The 24,547-nt window shown below is 53.4% G+C and overlaps 10 protein-coding genes across 10 annotated transcripts; 6 read left to right on the top strand and 4 right to left on the bottom strand.

Annotated features, from left to right (window-relative positions):
• Positions 1 to 50: 50 nt before the first annotated feature.
• HETIRDRAFT_153786 (Metallo peptidase M16B) lies at positions 51 to 2,118 on the top strand (the record flags this gene model as incomplete). Its single annotated transcript, XM_009542790.1, has 4 exons — positions 51 to 294; positions 348 to 1,140; positions 1,191 to 1,513; positions 1,568 to 2,118. Coding segments are annotated over 4 exons (1,561 nt in total), but the record flags the coding sequence as incomplete, so codon positions are not given.
• On the bottom strand, positions 1,839 to 3,811 carry HETIRDRAFT_468984 (uncharacterized protein; the record flags this gene model as incomplete). Its single annotated transcript, XM_009542789.1, has 8 exons — positions 1,839 to 2,039; positions 2,101 to 2,274; positions 2,338 to 2,513; positions 2,619 to 2,729; positions 2,767 to 2,878; positions 2,927 to 3,124; positions 3,177 to 3,453; positions 3,519 to 3,811. 8 exons carry the CDS (start codon positions 3,809 to 3,811, stop codon positions 1,929 to 1,931), a joined length of 1,452 nt encoding a protein of 483 aa, XP_009541084.1. The 3' UTR covers positions 1,839 to 1,928.
• A 2,304-nt stretch (positions 3,812 to 6,115) lies between these two features.
• On the top strand, positions 6,116 to 9,506 carry HETIRDRAFT_456860 (uncharacterized protein). Its single transcript, XM_009542788.1, has 12 exons — positions 6,116 to 6,749; positions 6,803 to 6,870; positions 6,924 to 6,996; positions 7,052 to 7,122; positions 7,172 to 7,189; positions 7,241 to 7,288; positions 7,350 to 7,790; positions 7,862 to 7,920; positions 7,978 to 8,013; positions 8,077 to 8,248; positions 8,307 to 8,390; positions 8,449 to 9,506. The coding sequence occupies exons 1-12, from the start codon at positions 6,437 to 6,439 to the stop codon at positions 8,548 to 8,550; spliced, it is 1,485 nt and encodes a 494-aa protein (XP_009541083.1). The 5' UTR covers positions 6,116 to 6,436; the 3' UTR covers positions 8,551 to 9,506.
• HETIRDRAFT_308185 (uncharacterized protein) lies at positions 8,822 to 10,363 on the bottom strand (the record flags this gene model as incomplete). Its single annotated transcript, XM_009542787.1, has 2 exons — positions 8,822 to 9,708; positions 9,766 to 10,363. 2 exons carry the CDS (start codon positions 10,361 to 10,363, stop codon positions 8,822 to 8,824), a joined length of 1,485 nt encoding a protein of 494 aa, XP_009541082.1.
• Positions 10,364 to 11,515: 1,152 nt separating this feature from the next.
• Positions 11,516 to 13,729, top strand: HETIRDRAFT_59147 (glycoside hydrolase family 5 protein). Its single transcript, XM_009542101.1, has 8 exons — positions 11,516 to 11,951; positions 12,013 to 12,176; positions 12,265 to 12,432; positions 12,481 to 12,627; positions 12,682 to 12,756; positions 12,806 to 12,956; positions 13,018 to 13,293; positions 13,351 to 13,729. The coding sequence occupies exons 1-8, from the start codon at positions 11,775 to 11,777 to the stop codon at positions 13,495 to 13,497; spliced, it is 1,305 nt and encodes a 434-aa protein (XP_009540396.1). The 5' UTR covers positions 11,516 to 11,774; the 3' UTR covers positions 13,498 to 13,729.
• Positions 13,730 to 13,990: 261 nt separating this feature from the next.
• On the top strand, positions 13,991 to 15,151 carry HETIRDRAFT_166674 (uncharacterized protein; the record flags this gene model as incomplete). The annotated part of the gene is made up of 1 exon (XM_009542786.1): positions 13,991 to 15,151. One exon carries the CDS (start codon positions 13,991 to 13,993, stop codon positions 15,149 to 15,151), a length of 1,161 nt encoding a protein of 386 aa, XP_009541081.1.
• A 238-nt stretch (positions 15,152 to 15,389) lies between these two features.
• HETIRDRAFT_447732 (uncharacterized protein) lies at positions 15,390 to 15,711 on the bottom strand (the record flags this gene model as incomplete). Its single annotated transcript, XM_009542785.1, has 2 exons — positions 15,390 to 15,541; positions 15,621 to 15,711. The coding sequence occupies 2 exons, from the start codon at positions 15,709 to 15,711 to the stop codon at positions 15,390 to 15,392; spliced, it is 243 nt and encodes an 80-aa protein (XP_009541080.1).
• Positions 15,712 to 15,891: 180 nt separating this feature from the next.
• On the top strand, positions 15,892 to 16,782 carry HETIRDRAFT_447731 (uncharacterized protein; the record flags this gene model as incomplete). The annotated part of the gene is made up of 4 exons (XM_009542784.1): positions 15,892 to 15,906; positions 15,965 to 16,191; positions 16,255 to 16,327; positions 16,384 to 16,782. 4 exons carry the CDS (start codon positions 15,892 to 15,894, stop codon positions 16,780 to 16,782), a joined length of 714 nt encoding a protein of 237 aa, XP_009541079.1.
• A 720-nt stretch (positions 16,783 to 17,502) lies between these two features.
• Positions 17,503 to 19,651, top strand: HETIRDRAFT_377918 (uncharacterized protein; the record flags this gene model as incomplete). Its single annotated transcript, XM_009542783.1, has 2 exons — positions 17,503 to 18,696; positions 18,760 to 19,651. The coding sequence occupies 2 exons, from the start codon at positions 17,503 to 17,505 to the stop codon at positions 19,381 to 19,383; spliced, it is 1,818 nt and encodes a 605-aa protein (XP_009541078.1). The 3' UTR covers positions 19,384 to 19,651.
• Positions 18,992 to 24,208, bottom strand: HETIRDRAFT_30953 (uncharacterized protein). The gene is made up of 15 exons (XM_009541995.1): positions 24,052 to 24,208; positions 23,681 to 24,003; positions 23,468 to 23,630; positions 23,316 to 23,419; positions 22,877 to 23,269; positions 22,803 to 22,829; positions 22,245 to 22,748; positions 21,823 to 22,185; positions 21,461 to 21,767; positions 21,321 to 21,409; positions 21,128 to 21,256; positions 20,955 to 21,076; positions 20,687 to 20,900; positions 19,791 to 20,627; positions 18,992 to 19,737 (listed from the first exon to the last, which is right to left on the bottom strand). Exons 1-15 carry the CDS (start codon positions 24,170 to 24,172, stop codon positions 19,705 to 19,707), a joined length of 3,729 nt encoding a protein of 1,242 aa, XP_009540290.1. The 5' UTR covers positions 24,173 to 24,208; the 3' UTR covers positions 18,992 to 19,704.
• Between the last annotated feature and the right edge of the window lie 339 nt (positions 24,209 to 24,547).

Below are 24,547 nucleotides of genomic sequence, written 5' to 3'. Positions count from 1 at the left end.
GCGCGTAAGCCGCTTGCAGAGGAGCCACTGTCACCGTCTCTGTCGACCATCATGCGTAGGGCTTCGTACAATATCGCCCGACGAGGCCTCCAACAGCGTCAGCGTCGCAAGATCTCGACTGACGTCCTCAGCCCACCCGCTCAAATAACTACTCTTCCCAATCGTATCCGTGTCGCGACAGAGTCAACACCTGGCCATTTCGCCTCGGTGGGACTCTATGTGGACGCAGGTTCCCGGTATGAGACCCCATCGACCTCGGGTGTGAGCCATTTCTTGGATAGGATGGCATTTAAGGTTTGTAGCTCTCATGTTTCCTCAGTTGGACATCGCCATTAATTCTTTGGCAGTCTACCAAGTCCATGTCGGACGAGCAAATGTCCATGTCCATCAATGCTCTGGGCGGTCAGATCATGTGCTCTTCCTCACGCGAGACAATCATGTACCAGTCATCTCACTTCACCCAGGCAACACCACTTGCGCTTTCCCTCATTGCCGACACGGTTTTGAATCCGTCTTTCCTTCCTGAAGAGTTGGCAGCGCAACGAGACGCTGCAGAATACGAGATCCGAGAGATCAATGCCAAACCGGAGATGATCCTTCCCGAGATTCTGCATGAGGTTGCATATGGTGGTCAGACGCTTGGCAACCCACTTCTATGTCCACCAGAGCGGATAGACTTGATTGACAAACCTTTGATGCGACAATTTATCGAGGACTGGTATAGGCCTGAACGAATGGTCATCGCAGGAGCTGGCGTTTCACATGAGGAGCTTGTCGAACTCGCCGACAAACACTTCTCTTCGTTAAAATATACACCCATAGGGACACCTCAGCCCTCAGGACCTCGGATGAATGGTGCTGTTCAGCAGCCGACACATCTACTCGGCTCCTCTTCACCATCTTTGATGAAGTCACTAACTCGCGCGGCGTCGTCATACCTCTATCCACCTCTCTCTTCAGCTGGATCACTAAATTCCGCAAATTCAACATATACTGGGGGGTACCGCTTCATTCATGACCCCAATGCGGAGTTCAATCATATCTATATCGCCTTTGAAGGTGTGGGCATTCACGACGAAGACGTGTACGATTTGGCGACTATGCAAATTCTACTAGGGGGCGGTGGGAGTTTCTCGGCTGGTGAGTCTCCATCTCTCGAGGTAGATTAAATCCCTTAAATGCCTCCGTAGGCGGACCCGGGAAGGGCATGTATTCTCGACTATACACGCACATCCTCAATCACCACCCGCAAGTCGATCACTGCGCTTCATTCCATCACATTTACACGGACTCGTCGCTCTTCGGACTGTTCGCGTCCTTCGTGCCTGCCCCAGCCGGCAGCCGAGGCAACTCACCTACCCAGATAATGCCCCATCTGGTTCATCAGCTGAGCCTGCTGCTCTATCGCCCAGTGTCAATTTCAGAGCTGAATAGAGCCAAGAACCAGTTGAAATCCAGTTTGGTCATGGCTCTTGAGAGCAGGGCAGTCGAAGTCGAAGATCTTGGGCGTCAGGTATGCCATCTCGTGTAGCCTGTACGTGGATGGGCACTGAGATTTTTTGACTAGCTTCTCGTGCACAATCGTAAGGTCCCAGTCAGCGAGATGTGCGATAAAATAGACGAGGTCACTACCGAGTCACTTCAAAAGGTGGCCAATCGCATATTCAGTCCGGAATTTGGGAACAAGCCTACTGTTGTGACTATGGGTCATGAGGATGTCAAGGATCCGGGAAGGGTCTTCAAGACCTATGATGTTGGATCTGTTTAGACTCTCCGGTGCACATATCTATATCTTATCCTCGTTCATTAATCCCACTCTTCACCAAGGCGGTGTCGCTCCAGAATGTAATCTGGCCTCTTATAACACATCTCACAGCATACACATCGGCGATTACAACAGGGAAGCCAGGAGTGTCCTTACATATAACTTAGCCTTTCTTTGTCCATCTAGAATCCCGCCGGGTAGCCAAGTAGATGTGTCCATCTACCTGAGCTCTGTGCATCCATGCGCTCTGTTGCAAGGGCAATAGATTCGTAATCTGTTCCCAGTTCGTGTATGTTAGATGTGGGCGTTCTTTAGACTGCATGTGGTAGACATACAAGGAATCGTTCGCCCTCTTTGAAGTGCCCTGGCTTCTTCCCCTCGTCAAACTGCAAGTTTAGTACATCCCAGACAGTGATCTCCACGATTAGGTTGGCGGGCTTCCGTGACGTGCACGCGTCTTTCATAAACAAAACACGGAAACTGCGCACGTCGCGAGGCGGACATATGTCCTGTTCACAATGGCGTGGTCAGCTTTAGAGACGACAAGTAAATGGGAGAGAAAAAGAGAATACCTTCAGATCACGTTCAATATCATCCACCAGAGTCTCCCTTTCCTTCTCAATCCGTTCGCGCAAAAACCTGCCTAGCCAGTAAGCGTCATCCAGCTTCGAGGTTCTCAGCATGTCGCTGAAGCTCTTGCCCTCATTGAGCAAATCGAACAAGTCCTCGATATGGCCAGGCATCGTTGCTGCAATTATCCACAGATCAGGGCGTCAACTATCTGTGAAACGTGCGGACAAGACTGAAGCAATCAAATACATACCATCCCGGTTATAGCTGATGGTATGTCCACCCCCTTTGCGTTCTAGGCGATCGGCCCAAGTCTCATAGACCTCGAGCTTATCAAGAACGTCTTTGCGGAGTTTCGACTCTTCTCTGTCCCTGCGCCTCTGTTGCCCGAACGCTGTCAAGCATGCGAGGCGTCTGCGGGCAGGACCAACGTACCTGCCACTGGTCCTGAACTTGAGCCTCCTCATCTTCCTTTCGTGGACCCGCGCGCCGTTTGCGGCCGTTTTCGTCCACAAAGAACTCAATAAAGGCGATGGGATATGCCTGCAACCCGTTTCAGAAACATTCGGTCGGATCCCAGTTCTTCTTTACCTTAATCACAGTAAGGTCTAACAGTTGTACAAGTCCTCCGTCCGGAGTGAGGCTGTTAAGTGTCGCTATGGGCGGATGAGGCTGAAATCCAAGCTTCGCGTGCCACGGCGCAAGATGCGAGCTATTGCCAGAAAACATCAAACGGTGCGAACCGTATGCTTCCAGGATTTCACATGGCTCAGATTTTCCGCCAGAGAACTACACATTCACTCAGCAAGATCCTACCGGTCGCAGATCCCAACAAACTCACCTTTGCACCAGTGACGGCCAATTTGCATCCTACACGTATGAAGCCCTTGTGCACAGCTCTCGCTAGAGGAGAGTCGACTTCGGCGCGTAGCTTGTACCAGCCGTCGGTTACCTCAAGCTCCGGATGCGGCAATATCGGGGAACCATCTTCTGCGGTGCCGCCTTCAGACCAAATGATGTTTGACACGCAAACGACCATAGGGCACCCAGACGGTGAGTCGTGAGTCGTGATCAAGCGGAAGGCCGGCCTTTGCCCCCCATTCAGCTCTTTTTCGTATCTACGATGAGCAGTTCGGTGAGCAAAACCATATATAGACACAGCCAATCAATTGAAAGTCCTGACCGGTAACGGAGCTGTCGGATAACTTCTCCCCAACACCATCTCTTCTCTCCGTCACGCTCGCGCTCTGGATCTAGGCATACCATGCCTGAGAGCTTCCACAGAATCAGGCTCCAGTGATTGTCCACCCACTCCTTTGTCGCCAAGGTGCATCCCAGTTTCTTCAGCTCTTGAAGAGCGGTATCCGGGCCAAGCGCGCTCTCCGAAGGCGGAGATCCAGGCGCGACTACGAGAGGAGCCGCAGATGTAGTATAGAAAGTGTAGTATAGAGCTGTTTCTGGGGTTATCTGTGCCATCTCGTCTGCGTTTCTATGAAGACGTAGCGTTAAAAAATGGGAGTAGGAGTACTAGTAGCAGAGTACACACATTCCCTTAGCGGTCAATGCATCGTGATCATGCGCCTGAGGGACTAGCCCTGAGGACAAAAGTGTCTTCCTGTCCGCAGGAAGCTCTGTGTGGATTCTCATTAGCATCGGATGGCCTATGAGTCAATAACATTGCGCACTTAGGTCAAAGAATCTCGCTCTCCTTGAAGTCTTCGCCTTCCCTGCGGTGCCACCTTTGACGACTACAAGGGATTCCATAGCAGTGGCTCGTTCTCGCTTGTACTTTTCCTCTAATTCGGTTCTCCCAGGCTCGCCAGGCCTCATTCCTGGCTTGAATGGCGAGATGAACGGCTTCTGACCCGACTGACGTGCCTTTGTCGTGATTCCCAAGGCTCGTGGAGGCGTACTGAATGCTGCCCGGCGAACAGGTGTCGCCATCGACGAGGTACCGGTGACAACGCTGCCATCTGAGGGCGAAGGCACTGTTGACCGCAAGACGCGAACAGGTGTTGACACAGGCATGATTTCTGAGGTAGCAGCTATAGTGGGACGGCCAGGATTGAGAGGTGAGGGTGCGAAAACGGGTGCTTTCAGTGGTGCAGCGTTGTTCCGGATAAGTGGCGATTTGAAACCCTTGATAGTGTTTTTGTTCTTAGCGCCAATGGCTGATGATGGCTGGAAAGGCGTGGAAAAACCAGATGTCGACGCTCGTGAGAGACCCAGAGCTGGACCAGCGGTCTCCAACGCACTTCCTTGCACTATTGAGTTCTCTACACCAACGAGGACAGGCCGCGGGGGAGAAATCGGTGATGTTCTCGTTTGTGAGAGAATCGCATCTTCAGTGTCGGCTTGGTCTGCTTCTGCCTCCCAGAGCTTCATCCGTACCTCTGCCTGCTGCATTGCAGTCTTAGAAGGGATGATCACCTTATTCATCGCAGCCGTTGTAAAGATGACGGTGGAAGGGACCTCGGGTATGATGCTCGCCAGAGCAGCCTTACCGCTCAGAAATCCCATGGGGCTTGTGGGGATTGTGGAAGAAAACCATGAGGAGTAGTCCTTCTCTGATGTCCTATCCGGAGATCCTGGCATGTGAACGTCAGCTAAGACATTGGACGCTAAGGAAAAGCCCGAGATGGGAGTAGGCTTAGACTGCAGAGCGATGTGACTCGGACTCAGTCGTTGGGTTTTTCCAATCAGAGGCTCTACGACCGGCAGGTTCTCTTCGTCGCTTGAGGATCCGTCCCTTTTACGAGGGGTGACCAGGCCGGTTTTGACGCCTGTGACAACAGATGAAGATAAGATGAATGGGTTATCTGGATCAACGGCAGATTGGGCTATGAGGGAAGTGTTGGAAACGCCATGCAGAGTAGAAGATCCTGCCACGAAGGATGACAAGATAAAGGGTGGCATCTCAGGAAGGTTGACGCTTATCGGACTAGATCCCTATGGGCGCCATGACTTTGAAGTGCTTGATCAGTGAGTATATGCGCACTTACCCTTCGTGGATCGCTTTCTTGAGATGACTCTCCCACTGCTAGAACCCGATGATGCACATCCGGCTCTCGGGGTTGTGAGGTCTGAGACAGTTTCACTTCCAGATCGCGAATTCCTTTGAGTTCATCCTGACTGAGATCATCCATCTGATCGTCGTACGTCGGCGAAGACAAACGTTGTCTCTTCCGAGGCGGGCTGGGAGACGGTGAGTCTATTTGGCAATGTGCGATGGCGGATTGAGCATTGGCAACCCAAACAAGCTGGCACTTACTTGTACGCATGGTGTGTTGTTGATCCAGAGAGCAATTGAAGTGGCTCAAAGGGCTGTATGAAATTTGGAGGACATGGGGTTTAGTAACGAAAGCCGCGCATAAACGAGGCACGCGACGCGACGCGTTAGATCACGGGACTCAGAAAACGTGGTCTTGCCACCCGCCGGCAGTCGCACCCTCGAGAGTCGAAACCAGTCATATCCATCAACGAGCTGTACTTGTCCAGGGATGTATCTAGTAATAATCAGTGTTTGCATAGTGCGCTCCAAAGGGCGTCGTCTATAACAGACAAAACGACGAGAATGGCGCTCCTATAATACGCTGTCTTACGAGACAGTCACAGTGCCAGTGTTGCTGTTCCAATCTATCGCCCTGAAAATTCATGCCGCAGCTTCTAATTCTGTCTGCACGTATTGATATTGAGCTCTCATGATGCGCTTCCAGAGCAGTGGTAAATCCGTCCCAAACCCGGCGAGTGCGCATCGTCTTGACCATTAACAGCATCGTCACAGTCGGCTCGACATTTGTAATCTTGCCTTACTCTCGCTTGTTGTATTTGTTCTTTTCCAGTCACTTTGCGCATCCCGAGTCAACGCGGTCAAGCACCCGATCGCCAGCAGTTTGGGTGTGAACGCGACGTAAAGACCCGAAGGCAGCCTTCCAGCTTTCCTCCGCTCAGATTTCGCAAGCGGTCGCGACGTGAGTGCCCAGGTCACGAAGACCGTCAAGCTGCGGGATTCCTCTTCCAGTTCCGTGCAGCTCTTGAAATCGCCCCTTCGCTTCCAGAAAATCCTCTTCAACATAGCGCACCGCCAACGCATCTCCTCCGATGAGTGCCGTCATGACCAACTCCCAGACCGCCACCATCCCGCGTACCGCCAAACCCCCTCCCTCTGGACCTGCGCCTCCCGCACCCGCTGCCGTTCCTCCGTCCACCGCCCATCCGCCTCCTGCGAACAGAGCCCATCCACCACCTCATAATCATCCGCCCGCCGTCAATGGCATGCACAGCACTCAGAAGGGGAAGAAGAAGAACGAGCCGGCACCTGTCGATCCTGCAACCATGTACGAGAGTCTAAAGAACAGGATCGCAGCGCTAGAGGAGGAAGAGGTACTCGAGGAGGAAGAGGAGAGAAGATTTGGTATGGAATAGTGGTATGTCCGTGTAACATGCAAGAATGACTCTGCTCTGCAGCGGAGGAGGCTCAGAAGTCCGTCGTGGGCATGGAAGAGAGAGCGATTCATGCAAAGTACATTGAACTGGTCTGTACCATCCGATCCGTCACTCTCTTATTCGTGTTGAAGTCATGTAATAGTTCGCCGAACTCAAACGCTTGGAGCGGGATCACCAGAAAGAAAAGCAGAAGTTGATAAAGGACAAGGATGCAGGTGTGTCTGCGTCCCCCATCGATACATGAGGCATTTCATATCGGTTGCTTTGAAGCAAAGGGCCAGCTGACCAAGGCAAATCAGACGAAGGTGAAAATGGAGAATCTGGCACGCGAGCTCCAGAAGGTGAGTACCAACATTGCTCCTCAGGTTACACAAGCTAACCTCCGTCCAGGACAACAAGAGACTAAGGGTGCGTCCAGAAATCATTCTTCGTGTGCAGCACTTGACCCGCAACTTGCAGGAGGATGGCAAACGCCTCGCCCACTCGGTGGAAGAGGCACAGGACGAGGTAACGATCATCTGGTCACCCCCCTGTTCCCTTCGCGGCTTCTTACTTTGTGCATACAAAGATCATCCAGATGAAGAAGGACATGACCAAACGTGCGGAGAAAGCCAAGCTGCAAGACACGAAATTCCGCGACATGCCTGACATCGTCGTGAAAGTCATCTGCCGCTACCGTGAAGAGCTCTTCTTCCGCATCTCGCGCAAGACCAAGTTGTCCAAGCTATTCAACGCGTGGACTGAGCGCATGGAGGCCTCTAGCATCGTGAAGAAGTCAGATGGATTCAACGGAGGGAATCTGTCCAATGGGTCAGGCAAGTCAGACGCGAGCGCGCACTCGACGAGCTCAGTGCACGTGCCAAGCACGAACACTCAGTTCGTGTTCACGCACAGTGGGAGGGCTGTAGATGCGGAGCAGACGCCAGAGGAGGCGGGCATCGAAGATGGGGACGAGATTCTGGCGGTCGAGTTGATGGATCTGACGGAAGGCCCGGGGACGGAGTTTCTGGTGAGCATAGTTGTTATAATCACTTCTCGTTTCCCCCTTGCAGCGGCCAAGCTCACCGCGTGATGTTTTAGGATGAGGGTGAGCCTCGACGTCAGAAGCTGAGGAAGCACTGGACCGATAATCCGAAGGAGTGAGCTCCCTTTCTCGTAATCCGCCCCTCTCGGTCTACTGACCGCGCGAATTTCAGAGCTGTGAGAACGTTAGAAGAGATCTTCGATGGCGTGTAAGTTGCTCTAGTAATTTGTTGGTGCATTGACAAAGTCGTTAACTTGCTCGTATGCGCCAGCATCCGTGAACGTTTAAAGGAGGTCCTACGGCAATACGAGCTCCGAGAACGACATTTCGAATGTGTCATACGCTCGAAGGAACTCGAGGTTCTTCTCTCTCGTGCAAGAGCAGCAGAACAGAAACAGCTGGCTGAGGGCGAGAAAGTTCGTGCTGATAAACTTGAAGACGAGGTCTGTCCTCTACATCCATAATTCAATATTTGTTCATAATCTGGATTCGCGTGTCAAGAGCCAGCATCTTCGAAAAGAATTAGAAGACGCTCAGAGAGGCCAGACAATGCTCGTCGACAGACTCATAACGTGCTGCAAGGAGGTCTGTCCTTGTGGTCGATTTTCGCCTGAGCACAGCGCACTGACTGTTTCATCTGCAGCCAAATGCAGAACGGACACAACGTTTGTTTGCATCTCTTCGAGACGAGCTGGAAAAGCGGGGGCGAGGGACAAAGTCGATTGAGGGTGCTGTAGGAGGGTGATACCTGACGTGTACATCTACCCGTCACAATCCTCACTTCAGCTGCTGCCCCTTGAGCTTCAAGTGTGTGAAGTCAACTGTCATCCATCAACTCAGGTACAATATTCAAGCCCCAAGTCCTTAGGCCTCGACTTCGAGTTCGTCTGAAATGCGTGTAAAAGGAGTTATGAATGCTGTCCAGGAGGGTATTATATCGTAGCGTACGCAAACCCAAAGTCCATTCCGAAGTCCATGATGATCTCCAGTCCAAGCTGATATTGTTCGCACGATCTCTAAGCTAGGACGTCAAACTCCTCTACCGAACTGATCAACCCCGACCGAGTGAACGTCTTGCCCTTGACTGACTCGAGGCCTTCGCCGGCGTATGTGACCAGCGGCGATATTTCGATCTCGACGCCGGCGTTGACAGTGGCACCTGCGTGCTCGAGGAAACGACGGTGCTGCGCCAGAAGGTCGCGACGGCTGGTCTCCGGATCGTCCGAGCCCGTTCCGGGTGCGTTCTTAAGCGGGCTGAATTCCTCGTTCCGCGCGACCTCGAGCACGGCGAAGCGCTTCGAAAACGGCAGTACGTCGAACACGAATAACTCGAGCTTCATCCCATTCGGCTTGCCTGGCTTAACGGACTCGCCACTCTCCAGCGAGACGTGGGGGATCTTCTTTCGTGCGATGTGAAACGCGAGCTCGTTCTCGAACGCCTCAACGTTGTTCAGAAACGCGGTCGTGAAGAAATGGTTTGCGATATTGCCCGCGCGGAATGCGAGCTCGCCTGTCTCCTCATCGCGTTTCTCCGCCTGTTCTATAGTGATCTCCGAGTACTCGACCACCCCAAACTTGCTGCCGCGGCGGGCGACGACACCTACAGACTCCGTGGGTGAAGCCTTGGGGACGACCTTGGCGGCGCAGTCCGACTGCTTGCCGATGCTGTAGCCGAGGAAAACGGGATCGGCGACGCGGACGAGGCAGTTGTCGACGCAATATGCATGCACGTAAAGGATTTTCCGTCGTGCGAGATCCGTGAGGACAGTATGTGATTTGTCGGATGCAGAGAGGGGTGAGCGGGTTGCCGCGTAAAGCCCGCCGTTACCATCGGGGGCAACGGCGATACGAGACGGCGACTCCAGCAAGACTTTACCGTCCATTGTCAAGCATGGAAGAGTACCTAAGACAAATTTTCACGTTACAGCACCAGACAGCTCGGACAACGTTCTCCACGCACCTTGCTCGAAGAAGATGACGTTATGTGAGTCAAGGCCGAAGTACGAGTTCTTCTTGAAGAAGTCTTCTGTCTCGCGCCTGGTAGGGCCGCTGGTCATTATGTACCAGGGCACGATGACAGAACCCTTCGGCCTTGCACCTTCCAATGCGGCAACCTCCTGCAAACGTGCGATGCGCTCGGCCTGGTACTGGAAGAGAGACTTGTGCGAGGGAAGGCCAATATCATAGCAACCTTTAGGCGCAGAGCTGCCTAGCCTTGTACCCTGACCGCCCGCCATCAGCAGTACCCCAACCTCGCCGCGCGCGATGGCCTTGAGGCCGATGCTGCGCCATTCAGCGTCCTTCTCCGGATTCCCAATAGATGTGTCGGTCGCGTCCGCTGGTAAGGGCTCAATGAGCTCGTCCGCTGCGACTCCATTCGCAAGATCTTGTTCATTGCTAATTGCTTTTTTGAAGACGCGGTTCACCCGTTCGATATCGAGTGCCTCGAGCTGCGTCGCAAGGGCTGTTCGCTCGCCTTCGGAAAGTTTGGGCCAGAAGTGAAGGAGATGGCCTTGGCCTACGGCCTCGTAGCGTTTGCGAAGGGCGTCAATAGACATGAAGGTCATGAAGTGTCGGAGGGAGAGATGAGTGCACAGACTAATGGTCAGCTGGGTTGTTATGTATTTTCGGGAATACCCGTCCGCTCTACGTCAACCAACATCAACCACGGCTATAATCGCCCACAGCCTTGCACTGGTCTTTGCCCTTCTCCGTCTCACTTTGTCGCTCTCGGGTTTCTGTCCTCGTAAAGCAATATATTCTTGCGCCGAGATATCGCCACTCGGGCCATATTTTGCATGTATCGCCATCTGATTGAGAGGCTCTCCTGGCAACCTTGTCGTACCTAGCTAGTACCGAGTTCTGTGCCTTTGGGGCAGCACTGCGTATCATCGGTCTCCGGAGGCTGAGCAGCACGAAATCGAGTTTGGAGCTCGAAACTTGGGGGCCTGTTGCTCGTTGGTGTGATTTGAATTCCGTCCGGAATTACTTCACGCAATGGGGCGTGTTTTAGACATGCGCAACACGCGTGCAGATTGACGTTGCGTCTGCCGTATTTTGCGGTGAAAAACAAGATCCTCATCTTTTGTTGACCACACACGGCTGACCTCAATTCACCTTGCAGAGACACCTGAGCTATATGGTCATGCAGACATCATGTTTGCCTCCGTATGTCTCTTAACTCGCTGGCTTCCATACTGAATCAAAGCAACTTACAGCAATGTTGGTGCTTTCACATGCAATCTTATCAATGCATCTATCTTATGTCCAAATTCACGGAGATCAGATCGAGTGAGATTGGATTGGCCTATACCGAATTCCACACATATATGTCCAAGCGAGCAAGCGTCCAAACACCAAAAACACTGACTGGAAAGTCTACGCACATAAGCATCCTTGCGATCGAGATGGAAATGGAACGTACGCGGCGTCAGCCCCGACCGTTTCGTACACATCCTGAATGGCCGAGCGCCGAAAATTGACTTGGACGTCACGCAGCCTGGGTGTTGATTTGCGGAAGAGGCTTGGCATGTGCGATTGCCCTTACCCTGCCTTCTGTACAGGTACAGCGAATGTGGGGAAATTCTGTCCCACTCGTTTCTTTGGGTGAGCGAGGCAGCCTCGTCCGAAGTTTAAAGTCACCTGGCGTGAACACATGATCGCTAGATATATATCACGCTTTGAGCGGACCCGCAGGATAGATTCGGAGGATTGACCCGTGGGGCCGCGTCACAGTGAGAGAGCTAAAGTCGACAGACGCGTCGGCGAGCGAGGCGCTAGAGGAGCGAAAGCAGATCGGCATGGAACACGTGAGCGGGGTGCCAGCCTTGGATGCCAGCCTTCCCTTTGCGTCACTGCCATGTTCCTTTTGGATCTTCAGGTATTTTTGGACAGCCATGCTGTCTATAAAATGCTCCTGCACACTCCCCGCTTGTTGGCACGCCTCGCATCCGTCCTCACCGTCACAACATGCGCTCCCTTTCCCGCATCGCCGCGTCCTTTTCCTTGCTCGGGCTAATCTTCGTCCCCGCCGCCTTGGCCCGTCCAGCGGAATCTGTCCAGGCGAGGGCAACCTTCACCCCGTCTTTCCCTTACGGTTCACAGAAGGTCCGCGGTGTCAACCTTGGCGGATGGCTCGTGTTGGAGGTCAGTTCGACGTGTCTTTCCGTCCACTTTGTCGTCTTGGGCGTTCCTCACGCGCGTGCAGCCATGGATAACGCCCAGTCTCTTCGACGGGACGAACGACAACCGCATCGTGGACGAGTGGACGTTCGGTCAGTACCAGAGCTATCCGACCGCTCTGTCCAAATTGCAGAACCACTGGAATACGTGGATCACGGAGCAAGACTTCGCCGATATTGCCGCCGCCGGGTGCGCTTTTCCCCATCATTGTTGCTCCACTTCTTCCATGCTGTCGACGCGAGCTGTAGACGCGTTGTTGACACTCTAATATTTATAGATTAAATCACGTGCGACTGCCCATTGGATACTGGGCCTGGGACGTTGGGTCTGGAGAGCCTTTCATTCAAGGGCAGCTTCCCTATCTCCGCAAAGCCGTAGGGTGGGCGGCGAATCACGGGCTCAAACTCATCATTGACTTGCACGGCGCGCCTGGCAGCCAGAATGGGTACGTTGACGTGAACTGCAACGATCAGCCGCTCTAACGCATCCGCAGGTTTGACAACTCTGGACAACGGAAATCATTCCCCGGGTGGCATTCCAATCAGAACAATATCGACAGAACAAACAACATTATCAAGCAGATCGCTGCCGAGTTCGCTGGCCAATCTGGGACTGTCCCAATCATAGCTCCATTGAACGAGTGAGCTTCAATCTTCGCATCTGTGAAACGGGCGGTCACTGACGGCCATCTTAGGCCCGCTGGCTTTGATGGTCAAGATGTTTTGAATGCTGTTCGTCAGTACTGGCTCGACTCTTACGGGAACATCAGGTACGATTCTGCTTCTTCATTCATGCACGTCATCCTGAGATTGTTTCAGGTATCCTTATGGTACAAGCCAACAGAGTAACACTGTCGAACTTATCCACGACGCCTTCCAACCCCTCAGTTACTGGAATGGTTGGGAACGTCCTCCCAACTTTCAAGGGGTCGCAATGGATACACACATCTATCAGATGTTTTCTGATGATGTCAGTCGTCGTCTTTGTTTGCTGAGTCAAGTAACTGATTTGAGATGACCCATTCCCTCAGGAAGTATCATGGACCAACCAGCAGCACATTCAGTCGGCGTGCGGTAATTCTGGCGAACTCACGTCGTTCGGCGCCAACCTCTGGACGATCGTCGGAGAGTGGACACCCGCCATGACCGACTGTGCTCGGTACCTCAACGGTCGTGGCGTTGGCTCGCGCTATGACGGCTCTTACTCTGGCTCGCCCGGCGTAGGCAGTTGCAGCGGCAAGACCGGCTCTGCCTCTTCGTTCAGCTCCGCCTACAAGACCTTCCTCCGTCAAAGCTGGGAAGCACAGGTAAAGTCATATTCCCACTACGGGGTCGTTTGCTTTCTGACTCTTCCGCACCAAAAGGTAATCACTTTCGAGAAAGCCAGTGGCTGGATCCAATGGACGTGGAAGGCCGAAAGCGCGGACGACTGGTCGTACCAAGCTGGTTTGAGGAACGGATGGATACCCCAAGATCCAACAGACCTGCAATACCCAAATATCTGTGGTTGAATACTAGACAGACGATCTTTGCGACAGTCTACTTTTAATACACACCCTCAAGGCCTCAAGCTGAAGCGCTCACAATCGTGATACCCGTGTACTCATTTGTAGTCCTTATTTTTCATAACTCACGCTAGCTATATCACCCTCCTTTCGAATTGTTGAGATGCGACGTCTTGTTTATTCGCTAGTGTTGATCATAATAATTGACCAGGTTGATGACTCGCTGGCATGCCCTTCCTCGTCGACGGACTTGGGATAAGCTTTGAGGTGCAATGTCTTGTTTATTCGCCAGTGTTGATCATAATCACTAACCAGGTTGATGACTCGCTGGCGTGCCCTTACTCGTCACTTCGGATGAGCTTTGGGGTGCAAAAAATGCACGTGACCTGTTATTTGAACGCGTCTGCGACGCGTCTTTCCACGATCTGGTCCCCTTCAACCGCCCTGCCATCACGCCCGCTGACATACTCACATACCCACAAAGCTAACGCTCACCTACATGCGCATCAAGTTGAAGACCGTCCTCGTCACTGCCGCACTACACTTCCTTTGCGCAAGCGGGCTTGCCGCGGCCGTCAGTGGAGATCTGAGGACGAACGGGGGCACCGCGGTGCACTCAGGCATTCATCCCGCGCAGGCGCGGAAGAGGCAGCTCGGCGGGCTCTTCGGGGGTATGGACGATCCCGATACGCCGCCGCCGCACCATGGGGAGCAGCAGACTACATCACGCGAGTCGGAGAGGTTGCGAGGGGAGAGTCGGACGCAGATCGAGACGACCTCGGATGGCCTGGTCAAGACGATCGACAAGCTGCTGACGTCAGTAAACAGGGCGGTTTCTTCTACGTCGACGGGCGGCGCTGCCACTCCTGCACAGACAACGCCAACGCAGGCCTCTGTGGGTTCTGCACCAACTGCCGTACCGAGCGCGACGTCCACGCCGACACCGACGCAGTCTATCGGGGCCGCCAATAGGGCTGTTTCAAACCCGCCAACAGATTGGAAGGTCATCGGCGTCGCGGTCATTGCGGTGAGCGTCATCGGCGCGGGTATCTTGGGGGTCGTGTTCTTCGACTATTGGTGGCGGCTCCTGCGGGACCTTGCAGCGTGTGGAGGCTCACGGAGTCGGGGCGGGCCTGGCGGAGAGGAGCTCGTGCCAGACTGGGAGAAGCAGAGTTGGGAGTACCAGCTTGGGGGCAGGGCTGGGGAGGGCATGGACGGGGGAGGGGCCCGAATTGGAGAGGACAGGGTACCGAGCTTTGGGACGCCGCCTGCGGGATGGCGCATGAGTGAGGGGGCGGGACATGCGGGACTCGGGACGGAGATGGGGAGGAATAGGGAGCTGGCGAGGGCGGTGAGTCGGAGGGCGGATGGAGCCCCGCAGAGGTCGGCGATGGAGGATCCCTTCCGGGCGCAGGAGGAAACCCCCATCCCGAGTCCCGCGGTACCAGTTATGGCCCCGGCATCGCCTGGACCTGTGCCAGGGCTGACGAGGACATTAGTGAGGCCGTCAGTACCGAAACGATCCCGTTCGTCCCCTCTTGCACGCGAATGGCGTCCCGATGCCGATGCGGCTTTCTCTCCGAGTTCTACTGTGACGGTGAACCGCTCCGACACGTTCAAATCCGCCGCGACGGAGGACGCATACGGCGGCCTTGCTTGAGTTGTCCTTTTTTACGCTTCTGCTTCCTTCCGGTCTCTAGTATTCTGGACTAGGGTAAACTGGCCTCACTCAGCCTCACTCTCACGTTTTTTTGTGTCGACGCCCTCCCGACGCGGTATATCGGACTCTGCGTGTAACACTAGCCCACAATGTCTCGTCAATGGTTTTGATCTTGATTTGTGCATCACTGTACCGACTGTAGAAGAGAGAAATATCCTGGTAACCCAATCAGGCCTCTTTAGCGGGACGCATCTCCCGAGGCGGGGGCGGGCGTGGGTGGCGGGAGCTCAGGAGGAAATATGACCTCCAACTGATCGGATATGACCATGCCCGCAAATGCAACGGCACAAACGCCGAGAGAGATTCTCAGTCGGGTCTTGGCAGGTAACACTAGAGAAAAGGTTATCGTCGTGTCGAAGATGGTGAGTTGGGCGCATGCTATATGATCGGAGAGGGATGCATCGCATACCTGCCCAGGAGTCCCATATTGGTCGTTTGCGCACTGCCTCTTCAGCCTTTGACGATGCTGCTGCAGGCTTTGATGTATTCTTTGGAGGCATCGTTGGCTGGAGGAGCTCCTTACTGTATGATCGCGCGGAGACGGTGGGATTTTGGCCTGTGCTCAATCGAGTAACTTCTTCCCATCATGTGCGTTCTGCGTGAGCAATCAGTCAGCCACATCCGGTCAGCAGCCAAGTCGGGTTCTGCCAGCGAGTCGAGTTGACCGTCGAGTAGAAGTCATGTTCACAGGTCTGGTAGGCCACCACCCCACTACCGCGCTTGAGGCGCGCTTTTACTATGATGCATTCATAGATCGAACATCTGGGAACCGTCGCTTCTATCACGCGCGACAGCGGCGGGTGCACTCTCGCCATCTCAGACAGCGCGCCTATACTGGATGACTGCCGCATCGGAGACTCGATAGCTGTGAATGGCGCATGCCTGACGGTGACGAAGTTCAATAGGGACGAGAAGGAGGAGGGTGGCTGGTTCGAGGTGTGGCTGGCCAACGAGACGTTAGACAGGACGGACTTGGGCGAGTGCTATGCTTTCATGAACTTACCTGAGCGGCCGTTCTGATGTCGTGGTTTTAAAGGCGAAAGGAAGGTGGGGGACCAGCTGAATCTAGAGCGCGCTATGGGTGCACACATCCGTTTTGGTGGTCACTTTGTGCAGGTATGTCTCATCGCGAACGCATTGTGGCTGACCGACGCTCATGTCCCGGTCATCAGGGCCATGTCGATACGACGGCGACTCTTATCTCAAAAATCCCAGACGGCGACTCCCTGCGCCTGCTCTTCCAGCTGCCCGAACCGACGCCAGCCAGGCCGTCGCTCCTCCCTTATCTCATCCCGAAAGGTTACGTTGCGATCGACGGGACCTCGCTCACTCTCACTTCCGTTGACGATGCACAGCGGACGTTCGGAATAATGCTGATACAGCACACGCAAGAGAAAATCACGCTCAGTAAAAAGGCGGTTGGAGCGCAGGTGAATATCGAAGTGGATATGGTGGGGAAATATGTCGAGAAGAGCGTTGTGGCGGCGTTGCAGGGCGGTGGTGGAGAAGGTGTCAAGGCGTTGGTTGAGAAGGTCGTTGAAGCGGTGTTGGCGAAGAAGGGGATCAGCTGAGACGAATATATTCAGGTGAGCTTGTCAAAGTACATGGAAGATGGAACACACCCTTGATGGACATATCTTTCACTCAGGGCGATAGAGAGGTGTGCTGGTACCGTACTGTCTGTTTCTCTTGATGAATCATCACGATGTCGTGATCGCCTAGAGAAGACTTGCTACTTCTGTGATCACCTTTGCCGACAAGAAATGAAATGTGGGGCTTGAAGACCATTGTGCATTGTGCCTCCGCTGATGCTCTCTCCTTACTACCCGATGAAAACAGCATCTTCAAGCCTCGATTCGAGGATATCCGATGCATAAGCTCGTCGCTAGCATGGTGAGCAAAAGACGAGAGTAGCGAGACCCAGTCGACCAAAAGGGTGGAGTTTGGCTGTAGTCATCATGATCACAATGTCATATTCTTGAGCAACGTTTGAAAGTCGAACGACGGCTGAAGGAACCCAAGACGGGTGGTGACGACTTCGTGGTGAATAATAAACGCAGCCGCCACAGTCCGCGGGAACGGCCACCGGCAGGTTCGGAAGAGTTACGGTGTTAGACCAGCAGCTGCTCCTTGTACACTATCTTACTCCTCGTCTTTCTTTCCTCGCCGTTGCCCAGCATTCGCGTCCACCTTCCAAATGATGGAGGGTCCATCGAAGAGAAAGGTGGGTTTCTCGGGTCTAGACTGTGTTTCCAACCGCACGATCCAGACTTTCCCCGGACAACCAGGTCATGGCCAAAGTCGATTTGGCCAACGTCGTCGTCCACCGGCCTCTCTCGCGCCCCACCTCTCCCTTCAAGTCTCCAACACCTGTACGCTCAGCCCTCTCTCCAGACCCCATCCTCCGCCCAAGGGCCAAGATCAACAGCGGCGCAAGCGTCCGCAAACTCTCCAGCGCCATAGGCATCGGCACCAGAGCTCCCGCTACCCCCGCTTCACGCGCCAACTCACCCTTCAAACCGCACAAGGCTCTTTCCAATGTTTCTACCTCTGGCTCTCGCTCTGTCGTCGACGGCCCCTCGCCGAAATCAAAGGTGACGCTCACGACCCGCGTCGTGGCTCGTCAACGTTCCTTGACGGGGAGCATCTCTGACCCGTCCTTCATAACCCACTCCAGAGTGCGACGCGGCAGTGGCTCTCTTCACCCCAATGACCTGCCTTCTTCTCTTGCCCAGGTCTCTCCTGAGCTTCCCTCCGAGAACCACCTTTCTCCTGCCCCTCCTTTGACACCCGGGCCAAGTCCAATACGCGTCAAGTCCAAGGTCACCTCTAGAGTAACCAACCTCGTCAAGGCATCTACTCCTTCATCTCTCAGCGGTGCCATTTCGCTTCCTTCGTCTCCTTCTTTTCTTACGGGTCGCCCAATACATGCGCGCGCACGCGCACCATCAATATCTAGCATCGCTCTCCCATCTGTCCCTTCCTCCCCGATATCGTCCGTATCGTGTTATCCTATCACAACCCCCGCGCCAGCTGCTAACCCTCACCGATACGCCTCTCTACGATCTAGCCCCAGCGTCGGCGCGCATCGTTTCCAGGGGTTCGCGGTCAGCGATGACTCTGACGTCCATTACGGTGCAAAGTTTATCAATGTCACCTCAAAGATCGACCCTTCAACCATACCACTGCCACAACAGTCTCCTCCGACGTCGACTGTCTCCTTTTCGTCGCGCTCGTCCCATTCTTCGGCATCGCAGCATAGCACGGCACCGACGCTTGGCTCGTATGTCAACGGCTCAGCTGTGGTGGAGCGGGGACTCAGCCCTCGCTCAAGTCTGGAAGGACTCACAGACCAACAGAGTCCAGGATCCCGGAGACATTCCGTCGCGGGCGTGAACAGCCTGGGTGTATTTCGAGTGCAGCCCGACGATTCAGAGAGGAAGATCAAGGCAGAGGCCAAGTCCAACCGCAAGGCGAGTCCCCTTGTTGCGCATCTTTCTATGCTCCTCGCATACGTGTGCGGTTTTTAATCTGACGTGCGCGTGTAGATTGCCGATCTAGAAATTTCGAACCGATCGCTGCTCGCGATCAACGTGTCCCTCGAGGCGACGAAGGACAAGCAGGCGAAGGAAATCCGAGACCTGCGGCGTAAGCTGCGGGAATCTCGCCTCATTCTCCCACCGCGGACGTACCGCGCCGTCAAGTCCTCCCTTGGCCCAATTGACAAGGCGCTCGAGGATGGAGGGGACGAGGACGAGGACGAAGAGGGGGACGAGGGCACCGAGGAAAGCTTCGTACAGCAGGACGATACATACCGCCGCGTGAAGGGGCTGCTGGACAGCCTTATCGAGGGCGGCAAGCGTGCGCTGGCAACGACGCCCGCCGATTTTAAAGAAGCAGGGCCAACGGTGCTCAGTGCGGAGGAGGTACGGACTTGGAGGCGGGGAGACGACGTCTCAGAAGTGCTCTCTACGCGAGACGCGGCGACGGACGTCGACTCGGATGTTGAGGGCGACGCCCACCGCCGACCATTCACACCGTCGCGTGTCGCTGTACCGGACGACGACGACGACGACCTGGATTCTGAAGGCGAGGTCGAGGCATTGATGGACCCCTACCCCGACGTCATACCCCCTGCGCTTCTTCCGCCCATCACAGTAACACTTTCATAAGTTTCGCCTTTCTAATCGGTGCATTTGCATTCGCGCGTTCGCAGGTTCGATATTATGCTTTTGTGTTTTTGTTATGTTCCCCTGTTACGACCGAACGATACCGTACGTCGGATAAAGTGTTCAGTTTTGTTGATACCCCTGCATATCTCCTTCGTCATCCCTTAGCTCGGCAGCACACAATCACTTCATTGTCCTTTACGCCGGAATCAAGTCCCGTAGCTCCATGTAACCTGTTCTAATCCACTTCCTTTTCTCACTCTACGTCTACATACGGTATAGAGCATCGAATCTCTGAACATCGTTGATAGCTGTAGCGCTCGCTCACTCGGCCATCCGCTGAGCGCGCCTGGCCAACTATCGACGCCGTCAGTGTCTGGCAAGGCTCGTCAAAATTTGAGCAAACTCACAGCGGCTGCCAAGTCCATCTGACCTGCAGCTCCTGCATTGGGCTTCGCAGTTCCTCCTGGGCGAGGCGGAGCAGCAGGGGCCGCACCTGGCCTGGAAGCAGAAGGCACAGGCGGTTTCGCAGGAGGCTTCGGGACTGCGGGCTTGGCACCGACAGGCGGCGGACCAGGTTTAGGCTTCGCTGCGACAGGCGGCGGGGGCCTACCAGCCGCTGAGCTGGACGGCCTCGAGCTTGCAGGGGTTCCCGAACTGGACGTCTCAGTCGACGCCGCTGGCTTCTTCCACGGCGCCGCGGAACCATTGCCTGCTGCCATGCCCGGGAAAACGGACACAGGTTTGGCGTTGACATTGGCGGTGACGGACTGTAGGGCAACTTTGGCTTTGGGCGCAGGTGCTGCTACGGGTTTGGCGACGGGAGTCGTAGCGGCAGGGACTGGACGGCTGGCAGGAGGGGGTGGGGGTGGGGGAGGAGCAGCAGAAGCGGACTTAGGTTTAGCAGGGACGAGAACGAGGTAGTTGCTAGGCGCCCAGCCTTCAACACCGTCTTTCTTCACTAGCCACCAGCCGTTATCGTCCTTCTCAAGCAGCTCAACCAGGTCGTCCTTCACTAATGTCATCTCGCCTTCCTGTCCGTCAAAGGCAAACTTAGCGCGGTACGAAGGCACCTCAGGTTCTGGTGGTGCAGGAGGGACAACCACACGACCGGGCGGCGGCGGGGGTGCACGGGGTGCGGTGGAGGACGCGGTGGACGTAGCAATGACAGGCTTAACAGCCGCGGCAGGTTTAGACTTTCCTGGTAAAGGTTGTGCAGCAGGCTTTGGTCTTGACGCTCCAGTGGGCTTGATAGTTAGTTATTAGATACAAAGCGAGAGTCGTGATGTGTGTATATTTCACAGACCTTGGAAGGACCGCCCTTCTTCAGTAATTTACCCGAAGTGATTGGACGCACCACGCCGGGCTTTCTCTTTGCGGGGGGTCTCGATTTACTGTTTGGGGGCTCACCGGTAGGGACGTGTACAGTATGACTTTTGTACTGATCATCCCTGGGTACTGTTTCGTCTTTCAAGAACTTGATTTGGGCACGCTTCTCCTTCTTCTTGGCGTAATCAATACTGCAAAACAAGGTTCGACACGATTTCTTTCCCAAAGCACTGAGCAAAACATACGTTGGTCCGATCAGCATGCTGATACTAGCTTGAGTAAGCTGAAGCAGATTAGCAGCTAGTTCGGTCTTGAAAAGGCAGCTGATGATCGGATCGCCTTCTTCTGAAGGAGTCAGGTTGAAGACCTAGACTAGGCTTAAAAACAATACCACAAAAGGCAAAGCTTGATAAATCACCATCCAATCATCGCGCAGGTTGGACATAGCGATACTCTGTATAGTGACAAGAGGTATCTTGCGTTCAAGTGTCGTTTGCGCTTGGCCGTCTTTGATACTGGTGATGGCGATGTGGACTGCTTTGCTTGTCTGAAAAGAGAAGATACTGGTCAAAAATAATGGCTTGCGGGCATATCAATTGAATTCAGCCTACAACTACAAGGTAACGTGGGCTAGGTTTGCTAGAGCGACCAAGCTTGGACACCAGAAGCTGAGCTCTCGAACTGAATGTCACCGTTTCGGCTACGCAAGTATAAGTCATTGAATCGTCGAATTGTAGACTGTGTGGCATACCTCCAATGCCGCAAACGGATTTCAACTCCTCTCCCAATGGGCTTTGGCCATTCACATCGAGGTAATCACCCATAAATCGACGATAGCTGAGGAGACTAAACCTTCTCCGCTCCTTCCTGTCTGCCAAGATCTTGTGGCCATAATCCCTACGTTGCGCATATTCAATGGATTCCTTATTGTTCTTCCAGAACCGTTGGATACGCCTAGCGCATTCATTCTTGTACCGCAGATAGTTACGGAACGCGCGCTGAATTCTGGCTGCCATGTTATGCCAGTAACGATCCCTCATGGTTTCCAAGGCGAAGAGCTGGCATTTTGTCGACGTTTTGTCATCAAATAAATGAACAAAAAAATAAACTCACTGTTTCGGGATTCTTGATAAAAGCCTTCGTGACGCCCATCTGCCACTCCTCTTGAGCAATACCTGTGTCCGTCAAGATCTTTGCGCAGCCTGTTCGTGCATCGCCCGTCCACGTGTATTCACCGGCGTAGGATGTATTAGGCGATAGCAAATAGAAGCGCTCAACCATCTTCTCGAATGTATTCCGGTAAGCGAAACCGGCACGACGAACTCGAATATTCTCCTGCAAACCCAAATACTTGATTTGATGAAGAACGGCCTTCGTGTCGTATTCAGTGCCACTACGATTTTGATTCGGTTTAATCGTACGAATATACGATGGTTGAGCGCGCATGAGATTCTCTACAAGGGCCCCGGCGGATGCCTGCATAAGTGAAAGATCGTTGAAGACACCGGGCACATTAAAGAATAAAATAAAGATACCTTGATTCTGTCGCCAGCTGTTGGAGGCCTCTTCTTGCTGTTAGGATCCGGTCGGTCGGGAAAGAGAGATTGTAAGAATTGATTTCCGCTCGAGCCAACAAGATCCAACAGATCCTTGATAAGAGCATCCTTGTTCTTGTCTGTCATACCTGCAACATTGTACATGACGTCCCCAGCATAGTGCTTGACCAAGAACTGTGTCCCGCGAGCTTCGAAGTGAGGATTCGATGACAAAGAAGCAGTTCGTTGCATGAAACTATTGTCTGCCGCCGTGGGATCAGCGTGCGCAGTAGCACAAGCATCATTGAGGGCTGCAAAGATGCCTGGAGGTCGGCGTTCCTCGATGAGGTCACATACGATCTTGTTATTAAAATATTTGATGGGCGTCCACTTAATCTCTTCGCGAACGTACTCCTCCTGTTCGGTCTTGAGTGTGAGTTCGATAAAAATCTGTTGGAGTTTTTCGTTCACGTAGTTGATGCACAGTTGCTCGAACGAATTGTCCTAAGCAGATAAACTTCAGCACTTGTTGCACAGATGAGAAGCATATAATGAGACCTCGAAGATCTCGAACCCGAAGATATCCTGTAGATCGTTACTATGGGACCTCGTGAAGGACTAGACGAACGCACCAGGATACCAACGATCTGGGCAACTGACCCTCTTGGCTTCATGGATACGTTGATTCTGGAGACGATCCACTCGAAGAGATTATTATAGATAGCCTTCGCGAGGGCATCTCGCCCTGAGCTTGCTTGTGAGGGGTTCAAAGGAACATCATACACGGATCCTCGACGACCTCCCCTCTGAGTCTCGACAACTTTCGTAGTGAGGGCCTTTTGCACCAAGGTACTATCGACCTCCATGAGGTAACCAATGAAGTCTGCAACGCTAGTGTCCGAAATAGCAGCGTTCCCATCGTCCATTTCCTCGTATTGAATGTTCCCCAGCCAGAGAACAATTGCGAGCATGCGAAAGATGTCGTTTTGCTCGTGATCGCTAAGGCCAATGATCCGCATTGCGTTCTACAGAAGTATCAGTACACGGTCGTAGACAGCACATTTGCCTCACAATGGTTTCCGCGAAGTCATGCTCATCACTGATGCCTTCAACCTCCAGACAGTTGCTGAGACTCGTGTACGCATAAGCTTCTGGTCCCTGGAGTCCAAACGATTCTAAAGCTTGGGCTTAGAATGGTACGTGCTGAATAGTTTTCGACCTACCACGTTGCTCGTCCGAGGCAGCTTTCGTGAATTGGTAGAATATGTGGAAATTGCGCTCGTTTTGCACTTGACCAACGACGCGTGCCTTCTCCAGCAAGTAGTTCGTAATCTGAGCACCAACAGGCTCTCCATGATCATTGAACATGATCTCTAGGTATTTTCCCTGACACAAGATGAGCGTTGAAATTCCAAGGATGTTGACCAGGCACGTACATGACGACTGGAGTTATTATTCCTAAGGGTCTTAGCACAACCGAAACTCTCAAGCAAAGGGTTTGTAGCCAGAACCATGTCCTTGATTTGCTGAATGCTACTGTCTTCTCCTCCCGACACAGCAGCGATATATTGCATGATGCGCTTCGCAGCTTCTGTTTTGCCTGCACCGGATTCCCCAGATATAATGACGCACTGATTGTCGGTATAGGCTTTCATGTTGTAATAGGCAGACTCCGCGATACCAAAGACATGTGGAGGGACTTCAAGGCGGTTCTTGCCCTGATATCTCTTCAGAATGTCATCGGTATATATGCCCAGATCTACCGCCCCGTAAGATTAGCATAGCTAACAAGGCTTGCGGCACTTACCTCGAAACGGATTCACTGAAATTAGAACTCCTCCGATATAGGTATAGATTTCTCCACTGGTCCACCGCTTCTGCAAATTCTCATTCACGCTTTCGTTGCTAATAGTGGTAAGCAACGTCATATCAGAAACACCGACTTGCTTCTTTTTGAAGCCCTCCTTCCAATCCGCCTAAACGTCGAGTGAGCATGGATATACCATTAAATTGTAGCGGTAAAGACCTTGGCGACTTTGGAAGGCGCTGATTTCTTCGGACCAGCATTGACCTTCTTTCCGGCCTTCTTGGATGGCGCCTGGTAGAGGATTGTGAGACGTGAATAGCACTGCGTAGAGTTAGAGGCCTACCATGTCAGCTTGAGGCCAGTATAGTCAATGTGTGCTGTAGATTACCACTCAGAAGTATTGGCGAGTATAAGAGCGAAGCAGGAGCGGACTGAAGGTTATGGATAGGCAGATCGTGCAACTAGTGTGGGCGAAGTCACATCCAATCTGACATCA

The sequence above is a fragment of the Heterobasidion irregulare genome (genome assembly GCF_000320585.1).
Source record: "Heterobasidion irregulare TC 32-1 unplaced genomic scaffold scaffold_01, whole genome shotgun sequence".
Taxonomy (NCBI): Eukaryota; Fungi; Basidiomycota; class Agaricomycetes; order Russulales; family Bondarzewiaceae; genus Heterobasidion; species Heterobasidion irregulare.
Note: the sequence above shows the minus strand (reverse complement) of the source record. Positions and strands in the feature narration are given on the sequence as shown.